We start from the raw sequence: 20,650 nt of genomic DNA, 5'->3' as shown, positions 1-20,650 counted from the left end.
CATTCATCACTATTCTACTAGGCACAACAGCCACATTCATATAAATAGAACAAATACAAGAAATAGTAGGAGCAGTTTATTTTTTAAAGGATTTGTCCAATTCAATGATTTACCTGTTCAATTAAATCTACTCTAACATTAAAGATTTTCAAGAGCGAACTGTTAAAATATATTCATGATGGAAATTGAAAAATTCCTTTTTGTTGAGTTAAAATTATGTACGTATATAAAATTGTATTATTTATATAAATTTTGTTGATTATGTTATACTTTAAGTTAAGTAACCTATATATTAGGGATTCCTAATTCAATAAATGAATTAAAAAAAATGTTTAAAATAATCAGGGCCGGATTTGGAAGTCTGAGGGCCCTGGGGCAAAGAAGTAGTGAAAACCTGAGACCTTCCGACCTTTTTTATAAAAGTTGAATTTTCAACTTTTAAAAAATGAAAAGCGGGTGAAAATCGACGCGTTCAATAGATAGTGTTGCTTAAAAATTTCCATTCAAGTGATTTCGTCAAATTTTCAAAATTTTAAGCTTCATGAAGCGAGAAGTTGTAGAATGACCTGCAGTGTCAACCTTTTTTTACTCATATTCAACTCATGGGTATAAATTGAACATTAAAAAATGCCACTGAAATGCTCTATCAAATCAAAAATTGATAGTAAAATGGAAACTTGCAATCAGGGCTTTCTGATATATCGATAACAATATCATTATATTTGTGCAACTATTCTTAATAGAAATGCAAACAAAATGTTTGGGAGGAAAAACGTAAAAGTTACTGACGTCAAACTTGATATTTTTTTTAACCTTTATTGTGGAGTCTCTCTCGTGTGCAGGCCCCGGTGCAATAGCCCCGCCTGCCTCCCTTGAATCCGGCCCTGCATGGTAGATATTAAAAAAATGTTTGGGGGGGCACAATGAACCCAATAGAATCCAAACTGTTTGTATTTTCTTTTGTCGGTACGCTTGTGCATGTTAATTTCAAAAACGGCGTTACCGATTTAAGAGCGGTTGCCACTTTTGTACTGTGGTAAACTTCACTCTATATTTAGTACTTCATTTATTTGAAAAGGTTCATAAATGAAAAATTTGTTCAAAACAAGCACTTTTCCCAAACGCTAAAACTGCAATACTTTTCTCGATGCGCGTTCCACCAACCAAGTTGGCCTCTCATTTCTACAAAACATCGAATTAATATCTCTTCCAAAACAAGTACCTATATACACTGATCCAAAACACTGGACGACTCGGCAGCTGGCGAGTTCTCTTGGTTTTATTCAACGCCAGAGGTTTCGGTTTTACTTTTTATTGAAAAAGTTATGTCAATTTGAAAAATCAAGTCAAACACTTGGAAGAAATACTATAAAAATAATGTTTCGATTCGTCTGAAACTCTCGTTAACTAGATTCATGGTTTATTAAATGCTTCTTTAAAAAATCAAAGATAGGTAGGCGGGAACATTCTGCTGGGAAGACCCACAAACTGAAGTCCATGTGATTGCAGTATGCAGTCGCGGTCAAAATCTAGTATCCAGTAAAACTCACATTCTTTACCTTCATTCCACGGTTTCGTTTTATAATAATCAATATTTCAAGATTTTGAGACATTTCTAATCCATAAGATATTTGATTTTCATAAGTTTACATGGATATGATCTAAACTTTTGCCGACAGCAATTTCAGAATTTGTCGGTTCCATATTGTGCTGCCACCTAGTTTCGAGAAACCCAAGTATTAGAGATGTTTTGGTTCGTTTTCCAACCTTGCACTTTGTTATCTTTTCCGTTTAGCAGACGTTTGACAATCTAAACAATGGCCGCGTATCAGATGGGACTACTATTGATCTGAGTGTTTGTGACTGTTTTTCGTGTGTTTAAGATGTAATATTTCTACGAAACCCAAGACAATGTGGATTCCTACGAAAGTAAAAAAATACGGAGTCGGTAAGTACTGAAATTATTGATGACAATGAGCTATTATCTTGAAAAGCAGTTTACAGATGATATATTTTCCAGGGTCTACCTATGTTTTCATAGGTATTATTTGTATTTTTCATTTGTGCAATGACAATTTACGAACTTGTTATGATAACATATAGGTTAAGCTATTTTTTCAAACATATTTACGTAACTAGAACTTAGAACATTATTTATAGTTTTTATTTATATTTTTTTGCAACAATTAATTAAACGAGCATAATTAAATAGATAGGAAATTGATAGTAAAGTAATCGTTATTCTTCGATAAATATTCATTACTTTACTTGTACTTTGTCGTCATGGAAAACAAAAGCTCTGTTCATTAATAGGGTACTGCACTTTGTAATATTTGATAGACCCTTCAGACTTGAACTTCCTGTCTTCACATCCCAACATTCAAAAGTGCTGTTTCCTCTCTGTGCCTGTTCAGAATTTATAATTAGAAAACATGAATGTTCTTCAAGGAATTATGTGACTACATATTGCTGGCTGTATTCAATGTTGAATTGTTAGAGATTAAATTATGTGTTACTTTAAAATAATTTCATGACCGAAATATGGGAAATACATATAACAAAGTTGACCTAGGTTACATTCCTGCCCCACATAATAGTTTGATGATTCAAGGCAGTTCAGTAATTATTTGAAATTTGCATACAATAAATAATTTTCTGTGTATTCTCATGATAATTTTTGGTTCAAATATTAAGCAATAATGCAATGTACTGTCTTTTTCGTGGATTACATAACGAGAATTCCCGGCAATAAAATATATGATTATTATCTATTGTGTATCTATATTTGTAAGATGGGATAAAAAAAAATATCTCCTTGAAAATATACTCCTTTAAATTCAAAAAATAATGTGTAGCTCAGGGTGTGGATTTCAACTGGCATAAAAACCTAAAGTCGTAAAGTAGAGTTATGAAAAATTCGTCGGGAAATAGCAATTCAAATAATAATTTAAGTAAATTCATTCTTGTCCAAAATTTTATATCGGACAAACCTTAAGAATTTTTTCCAAGAGAATAAAAGAGCTTAAAAGTAGTTTTTTGATTGGAAAGACCAATTTCACATTTGCGAACCATTTTTTGACAGAGGGGCATGAGTTTAATAACGTTTTTTGAAATATCCTCTAGAAATGAGAGAAATCGATATATAACGTATTCTAAAAACACTTTATTGTGTGATTTTCACTAGACAGTGTCTTAATTAAGACACGCCCGAGGAAGCCATTGTATGGCGAAACACGTGTTGCATTTTTGTAAAACTGTCTAGTGAAAATCACACAACAAAGTATTTTTAGAATACGTTACTTATGGATTTTCATCATGAATCTGCCGATTCCTTCATTAAAATCGATATGTATTGAAATTTTCTCCATCTATTAAACTAATAAAGAGATGAAGAAACCTGTTTTCTTCTCAGGAGATGAAAAAAACCCTTTTTCCTGAAAACACCAACTTGCACCAGCACTTTACAATGATATCCAAAGAATCAAAGAATACACATATTTTTTTAACGAATGGAATTTTAATGTAAATCATTCACCTGATGTGCTCAGAGATGACCTTTTGAATTGATTTAACTTATTTCATTATCATGTTTTTGTATGTTACGTTTTTATCATATTCATTTCACTTAATTTTAGTGACCCGAGGATGACCCAATAAAGGGGTCGAAACGTCGACGCTGGCAGAATTTTCTTTCCTGACTCCTACCAATATAATCTCCAAAATGAATAAGGTCGCGTACATTATTTTATACAATGGGTATTTATAATTTGTAACTATAATGTGATGTTAAAAATATCAAAGATTCCGAAAGTCAACTCAGGACCTGTCTTATGACGTTGGAGAGAGCTTAAACAGGTGGGGGAATCCCCGCCATTTACATTTCGAATTTCGTGTTTGTGTGAATCCCTGCATTCTGAAACGGTATTCCCCCCCTCCCAAGTTCATTCCACTATTCATTTTTCGATGGCAAGAACGAAATCGCGTCGTACGGGTTTTGTACTGAAAATTTTCAAAAATGTGTTGTTCTCAAATTCATTTAATTTGCCAAGACTGCGAAAGTCCCGAGTTTTTGTGAGCTACGAGAAATCGACTACCTCGGATTCTTCTGCACGCTCTCACAGCTGCAATGTTTTCGGCGGATCTTGCGTCTCGTCGACGTACGGGTGTTGGTCGATCGTTTACTGAACCAGTGTACCTAAATTTATCCACCACATTGCGAAAAATTTTGATTAAACTATTTTATCATTTGCCCGATGAGTGTAGTGAATAAAATTTTACCAAAATAACTTTTTATTATTAAGTAGGCTTTTTTGTCAGCTTCTGCTATACACTTATTCGTTTACTCAGTGGTTAAAACAAACGACGATTTATTTTGCTTATATCCAAATGTTGTATTTTTATAGAATTGCAATGATCTCCGGAAACTTATATAATAGTTCTTTGCATTTCACTCATGGAAGAAAACAACTATTCAAATAATAGCAGGGGAGTCCACGATGCAAAATGGGGATTTACTCGAGCGTCATTGAGACATATAAGGTTGCAAAGCTTAGATGATAAGAAGAAAAAAACTTTATATAATATATACCGTTTTATCGGTGGGGGAAGCGGCTATAGATTTTTAAATATGTAAAAAGATACTGTTGCATGGACATACTCGAGCGCGTCAGATATTGATAGCATCAATGTCCTACGTATTTTTAATAATGTTGGTATGTTAATCTGATCGTTTGCATGATGCGGGTGGTTGTACGTAAGGGTTGAAAGTGAAAAGAAAAAAATGTAATCGAGCGCGTCAGATTTTCTGAGGGGGTGTTAAGTGCAACAAAAAAAAAGCTCTCATTCAATAATCTGACGATTTCGATCTGACGCAAACTCGCGGCCATTATTATAATGTGCAAAAAAAATTGCCATTTTGAAATACTCAAGTGCGTCAGATTAAGATATATATGGTTCATCTTTATGTTTTAGACGCGCTGTCTCATAATCTGACGATTATCTAGAGGGATTCGCTTAATCTGACAAAAACAATATTTTTTCAATTTTTTCAAAATTGATTGAACTCAATTAATTGAAAACCTCAGGTAATAGCATTCAAATAAATGAATGTATGTTTTGTAAGTAGAATACTTGTATTTATAAGAAAATAATTTTTAAAAAATGCTCAAAAATTTTAATTTTTCATAATCAATCAATTGATTAATTAATGAAGAAAATAGAAATTAATCTTTCTATGTTTTTTACCATTTTTATTTGTAACTAACGTTACTACCTAAAAGGACATTTTCAAACTTATATATTGTATAAGTTTGAAAATTTCCTTGTATATTGTATAAGTTTGAAAATGTCCATATAAGACGAAACTGCAGTAACTGCAAACTTATATATTGTATAAGTTTGAAAATGTCCTTGTATATTGTATAAGTTTGAAAATGTCCTTCTAGGACGAAACTGCTGTAACGTTAGTTACAAATAAAAGTGGTACAAAACATAGAAAGATTAATTTCTCTTTTCTTCATTATGATTTCCTACCACGAAGTAACGGTTACATCCATCAATTAATTGATTAATTAATCATCATCTTCATCACGAACGAGTCTCTGTGTTCAGATGTGATGGCGTCATGGCAACAGCATTCAGAGTGGGGACGGAGTGAGAGAGTAATAGATAGAGAAAAAGTGAATGGAGAATAGCGGAATAGAAACTCGGAGAGGGAAATATACGTATTAAACTTTATCGACGAATTTTTGTTATTTCGGCTTGCGGAAATCGTCAGATTATATATTTTTCGTTATCCTTGAATTATTTCCTTCAAAATGAAAAAAATTAGCTACGCTCGCGAATGTCGAAATGACGTTATTTTTTACAACTTTGCTGCCCTCCCCTTTCTTTACGTCACTCTCAAATTGTCAGATTACTAGAATATACACTTTTTAGCAGGTAATTAACTCACCCTACCTTAATCTGACGCGCTCGAGAATTTCTTATGCTCAAGTTTTTTTTACTAATCTGATCCTTTATCCCTCACAGGCGGCCTTATATATTGGGCTCACAATTGGTGGAGGTACTCAACCGGATACATGGTATCCCCCTGTATATTAATCTGCCGCGCTTTAGTAAATCCCGAAATCCCCGCTTGGGCTCTCCTATTATAATAAGCCGTTGGTTAGTGTTGCCAAACGTTTAACTGATCAACTAATATTGCTCAATGGTGTGTGTTTGGATTCCGAAATAAAACCACACTAGTTTCTTACGTAAAATAGTCAAGGTTGTGATTTTATTTTCATATTTACTCGAACATTGATAAGAGTGACAGAAACTTGAGACAGTAACAGACCAGTCAAATCAATGGAGGTGTCGATATGACTGACAAATGATATGTTTTGAATAATTGTGCATGAAACAAGGTGACCAATGTTAGTGAAAAATATAGGTGTCTGTTCAAAAAATAGGGCAAAGTTTCATTTTCCTCCAAAAATATTCACTTAATCATCAATTTTTATTTTGTCCCCTTGAACATACTCTCCATCAGATATAATATCCTTGTGGCAGCGAATTCTTAAATCCTCGAAGTAGTTCTGCTGCACATAGAGCTCTCTCAATCGTAGCAAAACGCCGTCCTTTCATGGGTCTTTTATATCTTGGGAACAGAAATAAGTCTGGTGAATACGGTGGCTGGGCATGATTACGGTGTTGTTTTTGGCCAAAAATTACGAACAAGCAATGACGAGTGAGCAGGTGCATTATCGTGATGCAAAAACCATGAATTGTTCATCCACAGTGCCGGACGTTTTCTTCGTATTGCTTCTCGCAAGCGGCATAACTTCAAAATAATACTCCTTATTGACCGTACGACCATGTGACAAAAACTCCTTTCAGGGATTCGGTCACAAAAACCCGTCTTTTCGTGGGCCTCTTCAATGTGGGAACAGGAAAAAGCCGCAGGGGTTCAAATCTGGTGAATATGGTGGCTTTGTTATATTTGACCAAAAGACTAAGAACAAGCAATTGCAAGTAAGCAGTGTCATTATCGTGATGCAGAAGCCATGAATTGTATTTACACAATACCGGACGTTTTATTCATATTGCTTCTCGCAAGCGGCAAATAAATTCAAGATACTCCTTATTGACCGTACGACCATGTGGCAAAAACCTCTGATGCACTATGCCACGATAATCGAAGAAACCAGTGAGCAAAATATCGATATCTGATCAAACCTGGCGTGCTTTTTTCGGTCCCTGCATTCCTGGGATCTTCCATTGTGACGATTGGATTTTGGTTCCGATGTCATGACCATATACCCATCATTCGTCACCATTTATGACTCTTTTGCAAATCTGTATTGCCGTTGATGCCTTTCAACATTTCCTGAGCGATTCTCGGCGGAATTTTTTTTTTGTCAAATTCAGCAACTATGGAACGAACTGCCACACGCTTCATGTCCAAAATATCCGAAATAATGAGAAATGTTCCTCCAGACAAAAATCAAAAAACAAGTAGTTATCATAAAAGAGCTCTAAAACAACGCATTTTGAACTTATCATTTCAACCTTTTTCTTTAAATATTTATTTAAATACTTAAGAAAGAGGAATGAAATAATGCATTCAACATTTAAAGGGACTCGTTTCTATTTCACCATTTGGCAACATCGGTTATAGCTAATAAAGGACAATGAATCTGTTACCTGTATGAGACAATCAAAGATGACATATATTACTTTTGTTCCGAGTTCCGAGACATTCTGTGACATATGACCTAACCTATCTTCCTCTATATAAATAAATAACAAAACAACTGTTGTTTATGTGGCTTGTGGAGGTGGTATTGAACTATAATTTATATTTTGCCTCAATTGTTGATTTATAAAGATAATTTTCCTTTTTTAAAGTAGAATATCTAGGTACGTATAAATTATTTCAACTTGATACAGGCGCTGTTGCCAATATGTGAATTAGAAACAAATCCCTTTAAAAATTAAGTGAATTTGAAAAACTCATGCATCAAACTCAACTTTATTTTGTTCAAACTTGCCTTTGCTGTAATAATCCAAATTGAGGAACATTCCCCATTGCAAGTAGGGAATGCAATCTGGCGAGATTGGAGCTAAGGCGAGATCTCGTGAGTTTATAAATAACAATACTGTGAGATCTCACCAATTTTGAGATCTCGCGAGATTGGCAGTTTTGTGTGTTTATGTTTTTGCAAATAATCACAATATTTTTATAAATTAAGAAACAATAGTAAGGGTTATAGATATTATGAAACAAACATTTATTTTTACGAATTTTTATAATTGTTTGACGTATCTATTTATCATTTTTTCAATAAACTTTTATATAGCAAACTTTGACGTATTTAATCAAATAAGAACGAAATAAACAACCAGTCTTCTCTTCTAATGTCAAACAAAAGGTTTTTCATAATAAAACAGTTTTTTTATAACAAAACCACAAGAAGTCAAAAACTAAAATGAAACTCATTAACTAAGTTGGGTTGACTATTGAACTGATATATTATTATCAATTGAAGAAAGCTATACCTTCTCCGAGATCTTTGAGAAGTAAGAGATTAATTATTAACATAATTCAAAACACAAGCTCTACAGGAAAATCCTCAAGGCTCTCTAAGAGCGGTGCCAGTCCGTCGCGTATTTCTGATATGTACCGCTCTTGGTGGAATCAAATGTGCCAAGTCACTTGAACACTTCCCGTGAAAGTATCTATAGAAGGGAGACAAATCCCCAACCTTTCTTCGATATTCCAGACTATCAAGGTTGCAAGTGATGTTTGGGTCTACAATTAGGCAGATGGCTCTTTTCTGGATGGAATCCAGCAGCTTAAGGGTATGCTTAGGGGCGGAACTCCATACATGAGAACAATATTATAAAGAAGGTCAGTGTTCCAAGCTTTTGGGAAGCAGCCTTTCCGGTAACATGAGTGTGCCAAGACATATTGGTGTTCATTTTAACCCCCCAACAAACTTATCGAAGCAGAAAGCGGAATTGCCTAACCTGACATTATTTTATCCGGTTCGGATGCAGTTATCTTATAGGAGAAAACCGATGCCAATTCGAAATTACTTCTAGATCCTCATTAAGATATGCAACCTCCTGCTGCCGGTGAAGATGTGCATCTGCAGCCGATATCCTGGAATCCAAAGGCAGAGGCAAGTGTGCTGTCGTCAGCAAAGTAATATATTGAATTCTTGTTTTTTTCCAATAAGTTCTTGATATACAGTAAAAAAAACATCTGCTGAACGGCCTCTTATTTTGCTGGCCGCTGAGAAGGCCCTTTTGGATTCAACCATAGTTGGAACCACAGATCCCAGGCAGTCATCCGCGAACTGTAAAAGTTTGTATTTTAACCCCCAGACTCGTATATATTCATTTCCTATCTAATTAATGACTCCAGTGAATTCGTTGTCAGTTTTCTGTTCATAGGTCATTTGACCAGCAGTCAATGTTTTCTTATTGCAATGAATTCTCTTGCGTGTCTCAGAAAAAGATGAAAGCGGTTCATTACCGTTACAGTCATCATCAAATGGCAGCTGATGTTGATGCGATCGACGAAGATGGATCTGAATTTGTCTGTGTCTGTCAATTAGTCAGAGTGTGTAGCGAATGCAAGCGCTCTATAAGTGATTAAATTTGAGTTCTAACCACACTTTTTTAGATTCAATTTTCATCGGTTGTTGATGTACTGGGGCGTCCACTGCGAGCGTCGTCATTCACATCTTCTCGACCTTCTGTGAAAAGCTTCTACCACTTGTGAATGTTCTTATGACTCAAAGTACAATCACCGTATGCCACTGTCAACATTTCAAGTGTTTTTGAGCGCTTAATTCCATTTTTTCCACAAAATTTGATGCAAATTCTTTGATCCATAGCAGAAAATCGCCGAACACGCAAAACCCTTCCAACTTTTATGCCTACTACTAACAAACTAAACATGCTAAACAACTGAAACTGTGAACAATTGTACAAGACGAGTGTACCGACATAAAAAAAATTGCTAAATGACTGTACGTAGCTTGCGTATTTTTTGTGCAGACCTCGTATACGTTTAGAGTACGCAGCATACTATATAGTGGAACACACCCGAAGACGATTGTAGATACTAACAATCGAAACGTCGTGAACTAACGTGACTTGGAATCTCTCCACTTTTTATTTTTATTTTCTTTTTTCATTTCTTTATTTTTATTTATTCAATTGTTCTATGGTTCAGGTTTATTTTGGTTAATATAATTGTATTTTCAACTATTCATTTTCAATTCTTCTTTTTTAGTTGTTTCAGGGATTTCAAATCATTTTATATAGTAGACAATGGAAGTCCGAACTAGTGAAATTCATATAGTGGAACACAATGCACAATAACAATAAGCCAATATTCAAGGCAAACAATCGGTACCAGATGTCCAAAAATGGGACTTATGGAATTTACGGCATTAGCATTGTTTTCCTGTCGTTTCCTTCAAAGTTTCTTAATTGTGTTTGAAATGACAGGAGGGAAACTTGCACATGTTAATAGTACAGGAAATATGCTGCAAAACTGGAAAAGAAGAAGAAACGAAATTTGAGTGCCTCAAGTGGTTAACCAGTTTTCCCGATAGATGTTCGAAAAAAATCTCGCTTTCCTTTTGTGAAAAATAGAGGAATATTTTTATTAAGAGATTAGTACTAATTCACGTAATTGTATATTTCTTATCAAATTCAGTGTTTTGTATGATATCGAAAGATGCAGTTTACTTATTTCGTAAAAAATTGTGGAAAAGTTGTGAACATTTTTATTTAATGAAAGTTTTAACCTAAAATCATAATACGAAAAATAAATACTGCGTATAAGCATGCACTATTCAGTGTATTTCTGTAAGCCCCCCCTTTAGTTTTTTTAATGGGTCAACTCAAAAAATTGAAATATGGGATAATGAAATTAATGCATGAATACTTTATTTTGAAGTGAAATTGACAGATGAAACTTTCAAGATGGTGACTGGGCACCATCTGGAAAAAAATTAAATGGAAAGGGGGGTCTTGTGTCACATATTTTTGAAGCTCCTGACAAACGCTTCACAACCCTAGAATATAATGTCAATATTTTTAACTACTACAAAATGGCGGAACTTTTAATAATAATAATGATAAGGTTTATTTGGATAAAATTCAACATTATATCTTATAAACTATGTAAAACAAATAAACAAGGAGAGAAACCGCAAAGCCATTGGTTGTCCGCGGTGAGGGTGGTTTATTAATAGTTATTTTATTCCTTAAGTATTTTAAATTAAAATTATGAAATACCATGTAGGTTGCAATTTTTTAACATAGATAAAATTGATGCAGTAAAATTTGTAAAACAAGATAAAAATATAACAATAGTAAATATGAATCATTACAATACTAAAAGCATATTATAGATCATTAAATTGAAAGAGTACTATAGAATTAGTAATAATGTTTAGTTACCAAGTGCATGGATATGGTGAAGTTTACAGAATAAACCTACAGTAAACAAACATGAATCCCACAGAAACTCGAGGTTGTACATGGGAATCCGGTGAGTACACATGTATCATAGCCATAAAATGCAATTTCCATGTCAGTTGGCAATTAAATAATTTTTCCTTTTACATATGTATACCTTAATTGATGAATTTATTTGATAACACGAATTTAAATCTAATGTATATTTCTCATTTACAATTCAGGAAATCATGTACATTATTTCTCTGCAAACTGAATATATATTGTTTTATCCTTTTTTTGATGACACTGATAGAATTCGTCATGATTGCCTGAATACATTACATTTGACTACATAATATGAGGTAATAAGCTTGAGGTCAGTTCAGAAGATGCTCGAAATGGTTGCCTTGAATTTCTTGACATATGAACAGCCTATCCGATATTTCACGCCGAACATTTTCGAACACAGTAACGTCAATATCTCTACAAATATTTATTATTCTCTGCTGTATATCCAATATTGAAGCAGGTTCGGTTTCATACACCTTTTGCTTCAAATAGCCTCATAAAAAAAGTTCACAGATGTCAAATCTGGCGAGCGGGCTGGCCATTCTGTAAGACCGCGACAGCCAATCCAACGACCGGGAAAAGTAGTATCCAAATAGTTTCTTACTTGTCTGGAGTATTGTGGTGGTCTTCCATATTGTTGGAATACATTATTATTATCGAATTCATTAGGATTCGCTTCGACGAATTCAGTGATGAGAGAGTCAACAGTAGCTTCCAACATATTCAAATAGAGGTTCTACAATATGGTTTCCCAATATTGCTGCCCAAACTTTAATATTTTCTGGATATTGGGTATGTTTCCCGGAAAACGTGAGGGTTGGTATCACTCCAATAACGGCAATTTTGTCTGTGAACATTGCTGTTTAAAAATGTATATTCGTCACTGAAACAAATATTGTGGAGATAGGTAGGTTGCTTTGCAATGGTTTTCGTCATGATTTCGCAGAACTCTGTTCTTCGATCAGGGTCATCTTCAGTTAATTGGTGTACCATTTTAATTTTGTATGGATGATACCTATTCCTCTTCAAAAATCTCCACACAGTAGAAGGAGACACCTCACAAACATTTGCGACGGAATGAGTAGACTGTTCAGGATTTACCACCATCTCACCAATTACTGTTCTTCGGGAATGGACGGATGACCTGGGGGCTTTTTGTTATGTACACTACCGGTAGTTGTGAATTTGGATACAAGTTCCCAAACAAGTTAACAAAATTTGTTGGGTTGTTGGAATTGCCATATGGCAGATAAAAGGGAATATTTCTAGAAATATTGATATTAATGTGTTTGTCTTTAGGAAATTATTAAATGTTCCGCCATTTTGTAGTAGGTGAAGATATTGACTTCATATTCTAGGATTGTGAAGTATTCGTCAGGAGCTTCAAAATGATGTGTCACAAGACCCCCTTTCCATTAAATTTTTTTCCCAGATGGCGCCCAGTCGCCATTTCGAAAGTTTCATCTGTCAATTTCACTTCAAAATAAAGTATACATGCATTAATTTCATTATCCCAAATTTAAATTTTTTGAGTTGACGTGTTCAAAAAATAAAAGGGGGGGACATCAAAGAAATGCACTGTATAACTAACTGACTTATTTAGATACCTCCCAAATACAATCTTTAAAAAATATCGACAAGGTTGAAAGATAAATATTTTTCTGTTTACACTGTAATGAAAACTTGCTATGGTTACGTCAAAAGATAAAACAAAAATTATTGGTAACGAGTCAATAGTTTTTTCATCACCACCTTTGCTATGATTTGTATACATTAAAAAAACATCTCGACTGTTTTTGAGTTTATTAGCTGCGGTCTGCAGGTTTTTTAGTCTGACGTTTCATCTGCAACTGCGGCATACATTATGAAATAAGATGCGGCAATGGGATTTAAATTCGGAGGCGTGCTTGTTTTCGTACCTGCTCGGTCCGACCTTCCTCAATTATTGAGAAAATCTGTGTGTCATGAGGGCCTTTATCTAGATTTAATGATATTTGAGCTGTCTTCCTGACCGTTCAAATTATTTTTATGTTTATGGGTGTTTGTGACATCTCTGTATAGCCGCTGTTAATACCCACTGTTTTTATCTAGAATTTACGTTGGGTCAAAGGCAATGTTATAAATGTCTTCCAAGAGCTTGCCCTGCAACTGCCGATTTGTCTGAAGTTGAAGTTCAGACATAGCGACAAGTTTTGTGCTGCGTCGAGCGCGTTTTAATGCATAATTTTGTGGTTTCGGTATTAGCCCAGTCGAATTAGCTCAAAAAGGGGCCAGCAGCGCAAACATTTTTAGTGGCTATTTTCTATTGGAATTCTTTGGGGGTTCACTGGTAGTCTAAAAAATGTAAGTCCTGGGGTACCAGACCCGTCGCGTCATCCGCCATCTGGATTTTAAAGGTTGCTTTTTGTTTATTGAATAAATCGTTTATTTTCAATTTTACACTTCTTGTTCCAAACTCTGGGACGTCGGTTGTGACGAGTAGAACAAATCTTGGTCAAAGCTTTCGCGGCCGAGATTTTCAGTGTTACTATCTTCATGAAGGTTTGAAGATCGTCGTAGTTTGGAACTGCATTATGAAGTTTCGCCAGCACAAATAGCTTCTTCAGAGGTTTATTCGTGTTAATGATTCACCGATGACTGGTGATTTCTGCACGTCGTCTTGAGTTCATTCAGGTTGAAGCCCAGCTCCCTCACCCTTTTGGCTGATCTTTGTCGAAGAAGGACAAATGGGTTCATGACTGAGGGGATGTTGACATCAGTGCCGCCCTCCACGGGTACCCCTACCTGTGACTCAGGTAGTCCGCCTCTCTTGTTGATGTATTGCTATTGGTCGAAGTGTTATTACCTGTTAATGACGTATCTATTCCCGCCATAACTGTTAGCGGGTTGTTATTGGTTACGATATTAATTCTTGACTTATTAATGAGTGACATGTCGTCTCTAAGAGCCGTAACATTGCATTACGCTGTTGCCACTTTGGCATCTGTGAGTATTTGGAATTCCAAATCCTGTTAAGCGTTACTGCCTCCTCTTTTCTGTTGTATATCTCCGTATGTTTATGGATTTCTATGGCTTTCCGTACAAGCCGACTATGATATCCATGATCGGAGGCATATAGTTTCACATCTTCAAATAGTATCGTGTGATCTCCTTCTCTAAGTGCGTGTTCCACTACTGCCGATTTGTCTATTTGATCTAATCTACAGTTTCTCCGATGTTCATTCAGCCTTGTACCCACGGATCTCTTGGTGGTACCGATATAAACTTTTCCGCAGATGCATGCATATGATATAATCCCGCAGCTGATAGTGGATTTCTTTTGTCTTTCACAGATTCAAGGCTCTGTTGTATCTTTCTGGTTGGCTTGAACACTGTTTTTATTTTATGCTTACCTGAACTTTTTACGATTCTGTCTAACCTTAGGGATGTACGGTAGAAATGCACATACAACCATTTGAGTTTCCTCCCTATTTTGATTTGTGGAAGTAATTAGTTCCATGGCCTTGTTGATCTCGGTTACACTGTATCCATTCGATCTTAAAGCCACTTGAAGATGCTCCTCAACAAAAGAGGCGGACTACCAGAGTCAACATAAACAAAACCTACGAATTTGAAATCACCAGTCATCCGTGATGATGATTATCAAGATGAATAAACTTCTGAGGAAGCCAGCCACTCGTACTGGCGAAACGTTAGGATGCAGTTCCAAACTAGGACGGTCTTTAAACTCGAATGACGATAGTAACACTGAGAACAAATCTTGTTACATCAGAGAAAAGCACATTTCGCTGTTTCATCATTCACAATGTTCCTGTGCCTATTGTTGACCTACACCTGGCTCGATAACGATTGAGTCGTCGAAGTACCCGCAATGGTCATCTAAATTTGAAATTGGCAACATGACATCTACTTCTTTTTGTAGGGCTAGCGATAGCTTTACGGCACATTCTTGAAAATTGACTTTAGAGAGCTATGTCAGTTCGGCTGTAACTCTGGGATGACTAAACTAAATCCATCTAACAAACCAACCTATACAAAGATAGATGTGTGATCAAAGAATGATCACCACGTACATATGCATCTATTGGGTGAAATAAACAAACCTCCTTACGCTGGCCAATCAAATATATATTTTTGAAATGTCAAATACTGATACGGCAGAAAAAACTACTAATTTTTATCTCTACACTCCACTTGAAAAAAAATATGTCATTCCTCAGTGCGACTCTGTTCAAGCAGCCTTGTCTAAGAGATCACGTGCACAATGCATGATAATGGTTTGGAGCACACCATTGCTTAGATGGACAGAGTATAGATTCTCGAGATCCAGGCCTCATGTCAACACTGTAATATTCAGATGATTTAAAAATTCCTGATTAGATAAGACGCAACCGTGTAAGGTAATTATTTTTTTTCTGTATCGCTTTGAGAAATTGTTGCTCCGAGCATTATGGTACAACTTTTCACAAGTACCTTGAGCTCAACTCTGAACATTTGTACCAAAAATTGTTCGACAAATCTTGGGATATGAAATTACGGGGGTGGTCCAAACATTTTCACGATTCGTGTAGTATCCTATACTATAATTCCAAAATAGTGTGTACTAAATTCTCAGAAATGACTGACGTCTCTTGCAGTGGCGTACGGAAATTTGTAATACCCAGATGAGGAAAATGATGGTGAAATAACATATAGAATCACAACCTTCACAACAATGTTTTAATGCAATTATATTTCTGAGAATTTAGTGCCTACTATTATGGAATTGTTCTACAGTTAGGTAGGGGAACTCGCCGTGAATGAATAAGGTATACGTAAAATTCACAAATATTGAAACAGTGATAAAAATTAGAAAGTAAAGTACAGTAGTCGTTTTAGATGGATATTAATTAAAATATTTATTCAACTCATGAATTGACATAAATCTAGTCAATATAAAAATACAGAGGGGACGAGAAAACAGCGCCACGTCGCTTCTGTGTGCGTTGGACCATTTGTTCACACAGGAAAGACTCGGAAGAGACGATTCTTTCGAGTTCAGGCAATTACTGTTGAGAGTGTGTGCGATAAAAAATATTCCGGCAAACAAGCCATTGTATAATACTATTGAAAAACCTACATGTGATAGATTGTGATTACAAATGGGGTGTAGTTTTTAGGTTATTTGAATATTTTCAAGGAAATCACAAGAGTTCGGTTCAGTAGTAGTATTTATGACTGGATCAATAGGAAGGCTGATGCCACTTGCTGATTCTTTTATTGTCTTCATAACCGACCCAACATTCCAACATTTTATTGCGTCCGGTTAGTAGTTATGTTATAGCTTCCAATCACATTTATCATTTTATGGTGTCATCCGAGACATTTTAGTTTTTGCGAATGGACATATTTAACGAATGTATATAAATTTCACACAAACGTTGATGTTTTCTAAATGATAAAAGTTGACTCGACCATTTCGTGTACTGTAGATATACGAGTGAGTAAAGCCAAGCTAGATTCCATTCAGGGAGACATATTATCATACTTGCTTAAAACGTATGTATGGGGTTGAAATAATAAGTGGTACGCCTAATTAAATTCAATATTTTAATTCAATCACTTAAATTATAACTCAAAACGTCATACCCCATTCACTTTACAAAAAATTCACTTATTTGGTATTACTGTTAATTTCCACACTTGCCTTGAATCGCTTTCCAAACTAATACTGGGGCTAATCTGCCTGCATATGCCTCTTCCCCCCGGGTTGAGTACCTCGAGATAAAATCTTCCCCAAACCTTTTCTGTGTGCAGAAACTAAAATCTCAATTCCATCCCCCATTCACTTCCGAGTGGTCCTCAACCTTCTGTTTGGAACTTCAGCAAGATTGGCATCTGCTCTTTTTGGTCGGAAGTCCTCTAGGCGCATTTACTTCCTTATCTGATTATTTTATTTTTTAGACCTGATTCTACTTTGTGTGTAGTGTATGCATGGTGGGACCCCCTGTACCTAGCTGGAGACGGGGGTGGTCTTGGTTCTGCTTCGTTGGCATCATATGCTTGTCTCTCTCGCGGAATCTGGGATCGTTCCTGTTCAGTGGGTCGTGAAACGTTTACGGCCGCTCGTAAGCAGGTATTCTTGAACAATTAAATCTGGCATCTGTATGTATCTGCGCATTGGTCCTAGGCAGTGGAGGCATACAGGCAGTGGAGGCATACAGGATAATGGGGAGTAGGATAGCCTCGATTAGGAGTAGTTTCACTTGGAGATCCATGTTACTCCTGCGTCCGATGATGGGGTAGAGGATTTTTCGATCGGTTTTCGCCATCATTAACCTCTTTTAGATATGGGACCTGAATGTGAGTTTCCTGTCGAGGATGATTCACAGGTTCGTTGAAGGTGGCGTGTCTCTCCGGATTTACCTTCCTCCAGATGAATAGTGTCGCCTGACTCTTATCATGGTTGATACCGATCTTTAAGAGGTTGGCCCACTTCTCTAATTTGTCCGCTTGTCGTTGCAGATATACTGTAACTAATGCATGGTTGGTGTGGGAGAAGAGGTGTGGGAAAGGACTGCAGCTTATGATACTCCTGCTTCCAGAAGTCGCCTGGTGGAGAGTTCCTGTCCTACTCTGCATTGGCATCCTCGGTCTGCTAGAAAAGAATCGATTAGTCTTGCCATTGGTTTCGGGTAGCCAAAATTTGTCATTTTGGCCACGAGTCCGTCGTGCCAGACTTTATCGAACGCCTTGGAGACGTCTAGAAATATCGCTTCGATTCTGTCTGCATCTCAATACCATCACGTATTTATGGTCAGAACGTCTGAGGAGTTGCTATATTAATGATGTAACATCACCATGCGTTAGTCTGTCTGCTTAACCCAGTGGCGGTATGTACATAATATAACCACTTGGGGGGATTGTAAGAGGGAGGTTTTTTATACGTGAACGTTATTTGTTGGATGTGGTTGTGTGGATATTGGTCACCCATCCATCCCCTATTAACTTGAGACAGAGTCCTTTTCCCATGATATGGTATAACCTTGCACCATCTTTTGCACTATATATCCATAACTTTCCACTCCAGCTTCTACTTCTGGTCGCTGGTGATGTGTAGGCGTTTTCTCCTGACCCCGTGGGCTTTTCTGTCGTTCTTAGAACCATTTTGCTAGGTGCTAAAGTCGCGTCATTGGCACCTCATCTCCAGGCGATAGTCGACCCAACAGTATTTCTGTCAAACTCGTGCTAAGGTGTTATTATTACTTGGAGACTCGAATCAGATCAAACTTTGTCGTTGAACCAACTTCGAAAAATATTCAGATATTCATATTTCTTCTAGCTTGTTCTCATCTTTGGCCAAGGTTATTCTTCTCAAGTGTATTTTCATTCTTCTGGAAGCTTCTCTAGCGCAGTTGTCAATGTAAATCATATATTATTTGGTGTCGATGCTTTATGAATTATTTTGGGATTTGGGGATATTTTGATTTAATTAGTCGTTCAATACCAGAAAATGTTGGGGAAAGGCTTCTGTGATGACAAAACTAGTTTATTTCCAGAACCAGTACGAAAATTTTTGGATGATCATATTCCTGGTCGCTGGATTGGCATCAGAGTTCCTACAGAATGGCCACCAAGGTCTCCGAATCTCACTAATGTTGATTTCTTTCTATGGAGCAATTTGAAGTCTGAAGTGTATGAGATAGAATCAACATTAGAAGATTTAAGAGATAATATCTTGAGACATTGCAGAGAAATAACTCCCGAGATTCTCCACAATGTGAGAGCTGCAATGGAAGCTCATTTGTACCATTGTATAGAAGTTGGTGGAAACGTTTTTGAACATTTACTATAGAATTTTTTTCTTCTCATTGTCCAGTCATCGGATTTTGATTCAAGAATTATTAAAAAATCTATTCTGATTTATTGCTTCCATATTTGTCTCTGGAATGAATATTTCAAAATGTGGCCTCCTGTGTAATTGTTGTCCTGTTTTTTTTATTTTTCCTGCAAATCATTGTTTCAAAAGTTATTGGGGTTGGATAGTTTTAAATAGAATGCACTGTATAAATATCCAGCTATTATTTATTTCCTGTCCAGGTTTTAATGAATACGTATTTGTTTTGTCTTATCTCGTCTCATAATTTTGTGAACGTATAAACGTACTTTGGGTAACTACAGTTTCAACTTTGGATAATGTTTTTCAGCTTTGAAACCTACAAAACATCCAGGGTATCTTTATTCTAAAGCCGACTGCAGTAAAAACATATCGAATAATTAATTTTGTTCAATGCAATACTCCTCAACAATCAGATAATCCCATAGATTCGAATTTGAAGATGTTAACTTTAGGGAGAGAGAAAGAGAGAGAACTCCGTTACCCGCCCTAGTCATTCGAGTAAATATAATATTACTAACGAATGAAAAACATGAAAGCAATTAAATCCAATGTGCTCAACTTCCTGTCCCGCTCCTCTGGCGCATTCTTTATTATTCTAACAGTAGGAAGCAACTGTATAATCAATTAAAAATTTAAGATGTTTCGGAACAACTTTGTTTTACCTTTCTCTTGTTTACTTGTTCATTTTAGATTGGTTTTTTGCGTGTTTGGCGATTTTCTACTATCAATAAAAATGAATCATAGAATTTGCATCAAATTTTGTATTAAAAATGGAATTGAGTGCTCAAGACACTTGAAGTGTTGACAGTGGCATACTGTGATTGTACTCTGAGTCAAAAAAACATTTACATGTGATACAAGGTTTTCACAGGAGCTCAAGAGGATGTGAATGACGACGCTCGTCCTGGACGCCGCAGCACATCCCTAATAAAGCAAGTCATAAAAATGTCCCCCCTTCTTTTATTTTTTGAACGGTTCAACTCAAAAAATTTAAATTTGGGATAATGAAATAATGACATGAATACTATGTCTAAAGAAATTAACTTTAAACGTTAAAGCCAGTCTCGAATATACCTACACAGTATGTTGAATGGACTGACGCCTATCAGAAAACAACTACTCCTGTGAATATTCCTGCCTGTCAGATATATTAGCCAGGTATTAGCCAGGGGAGTAGTTGTTTTCTAATAGGTGTCAGTCCATTCAACCTACTGTGTAGGTATATTCGAGACTGGC

The 20,650-nt window shown here is 35.9% G+C and overlaps 1 protein-coding gene across 2 annotated transcripts in view; it reads left to right on the top strand.

Moving 5' to 3' along the window:
* Positions 1–1,786: 1,786 nt before the first annotated feature.
* spg (dedicator of cytokinesis spg) overlaps positions 1,787–20,650 on the top strand; it is a 143,590-nt gene continuing 124,726 nt past the window's right edge. Inside the window, exon 1 of one of the 2 annotated variants that reach the window (XM_074180282.1) lies at positions 1,787–1,948. In XM_074180282.1, coding sequence (XP_074036383.1) covers positions 1,912–1,948 — 37 coding nt within the window. In that variant the 5' untranslated portion in view covers positions 1,787–1,911. The remainder of the gene's footprint in view (positions 1,949–20,650) is intronic. The other variant, XM_074180283.1, reaches the window with a different exon arrangement.

This window comes from Leptinotarsa decemlineata, unplaced genomic scaffold (assembly GCF_025532065.1).
Source record: "Leptinotarsa decemlineata unplaced genomic scaffold, Ldec_3_MD MMD2_tig00026294_RagTag_RagTag, whole genome shotgun sequence".
In the NCBI taxonomy this organism is placed as follows: Eukaryota; Metazoa; Arthropoda; class Insecta; order Coleoptera; family Chrysomelidae; genus Leptinotarsa; species Leptinotarsa decemlineata.
Note: the sequence above shows the minus strand (reverse complement) of the source record. Positions and strands in the feature narration are given on the sequence as shown.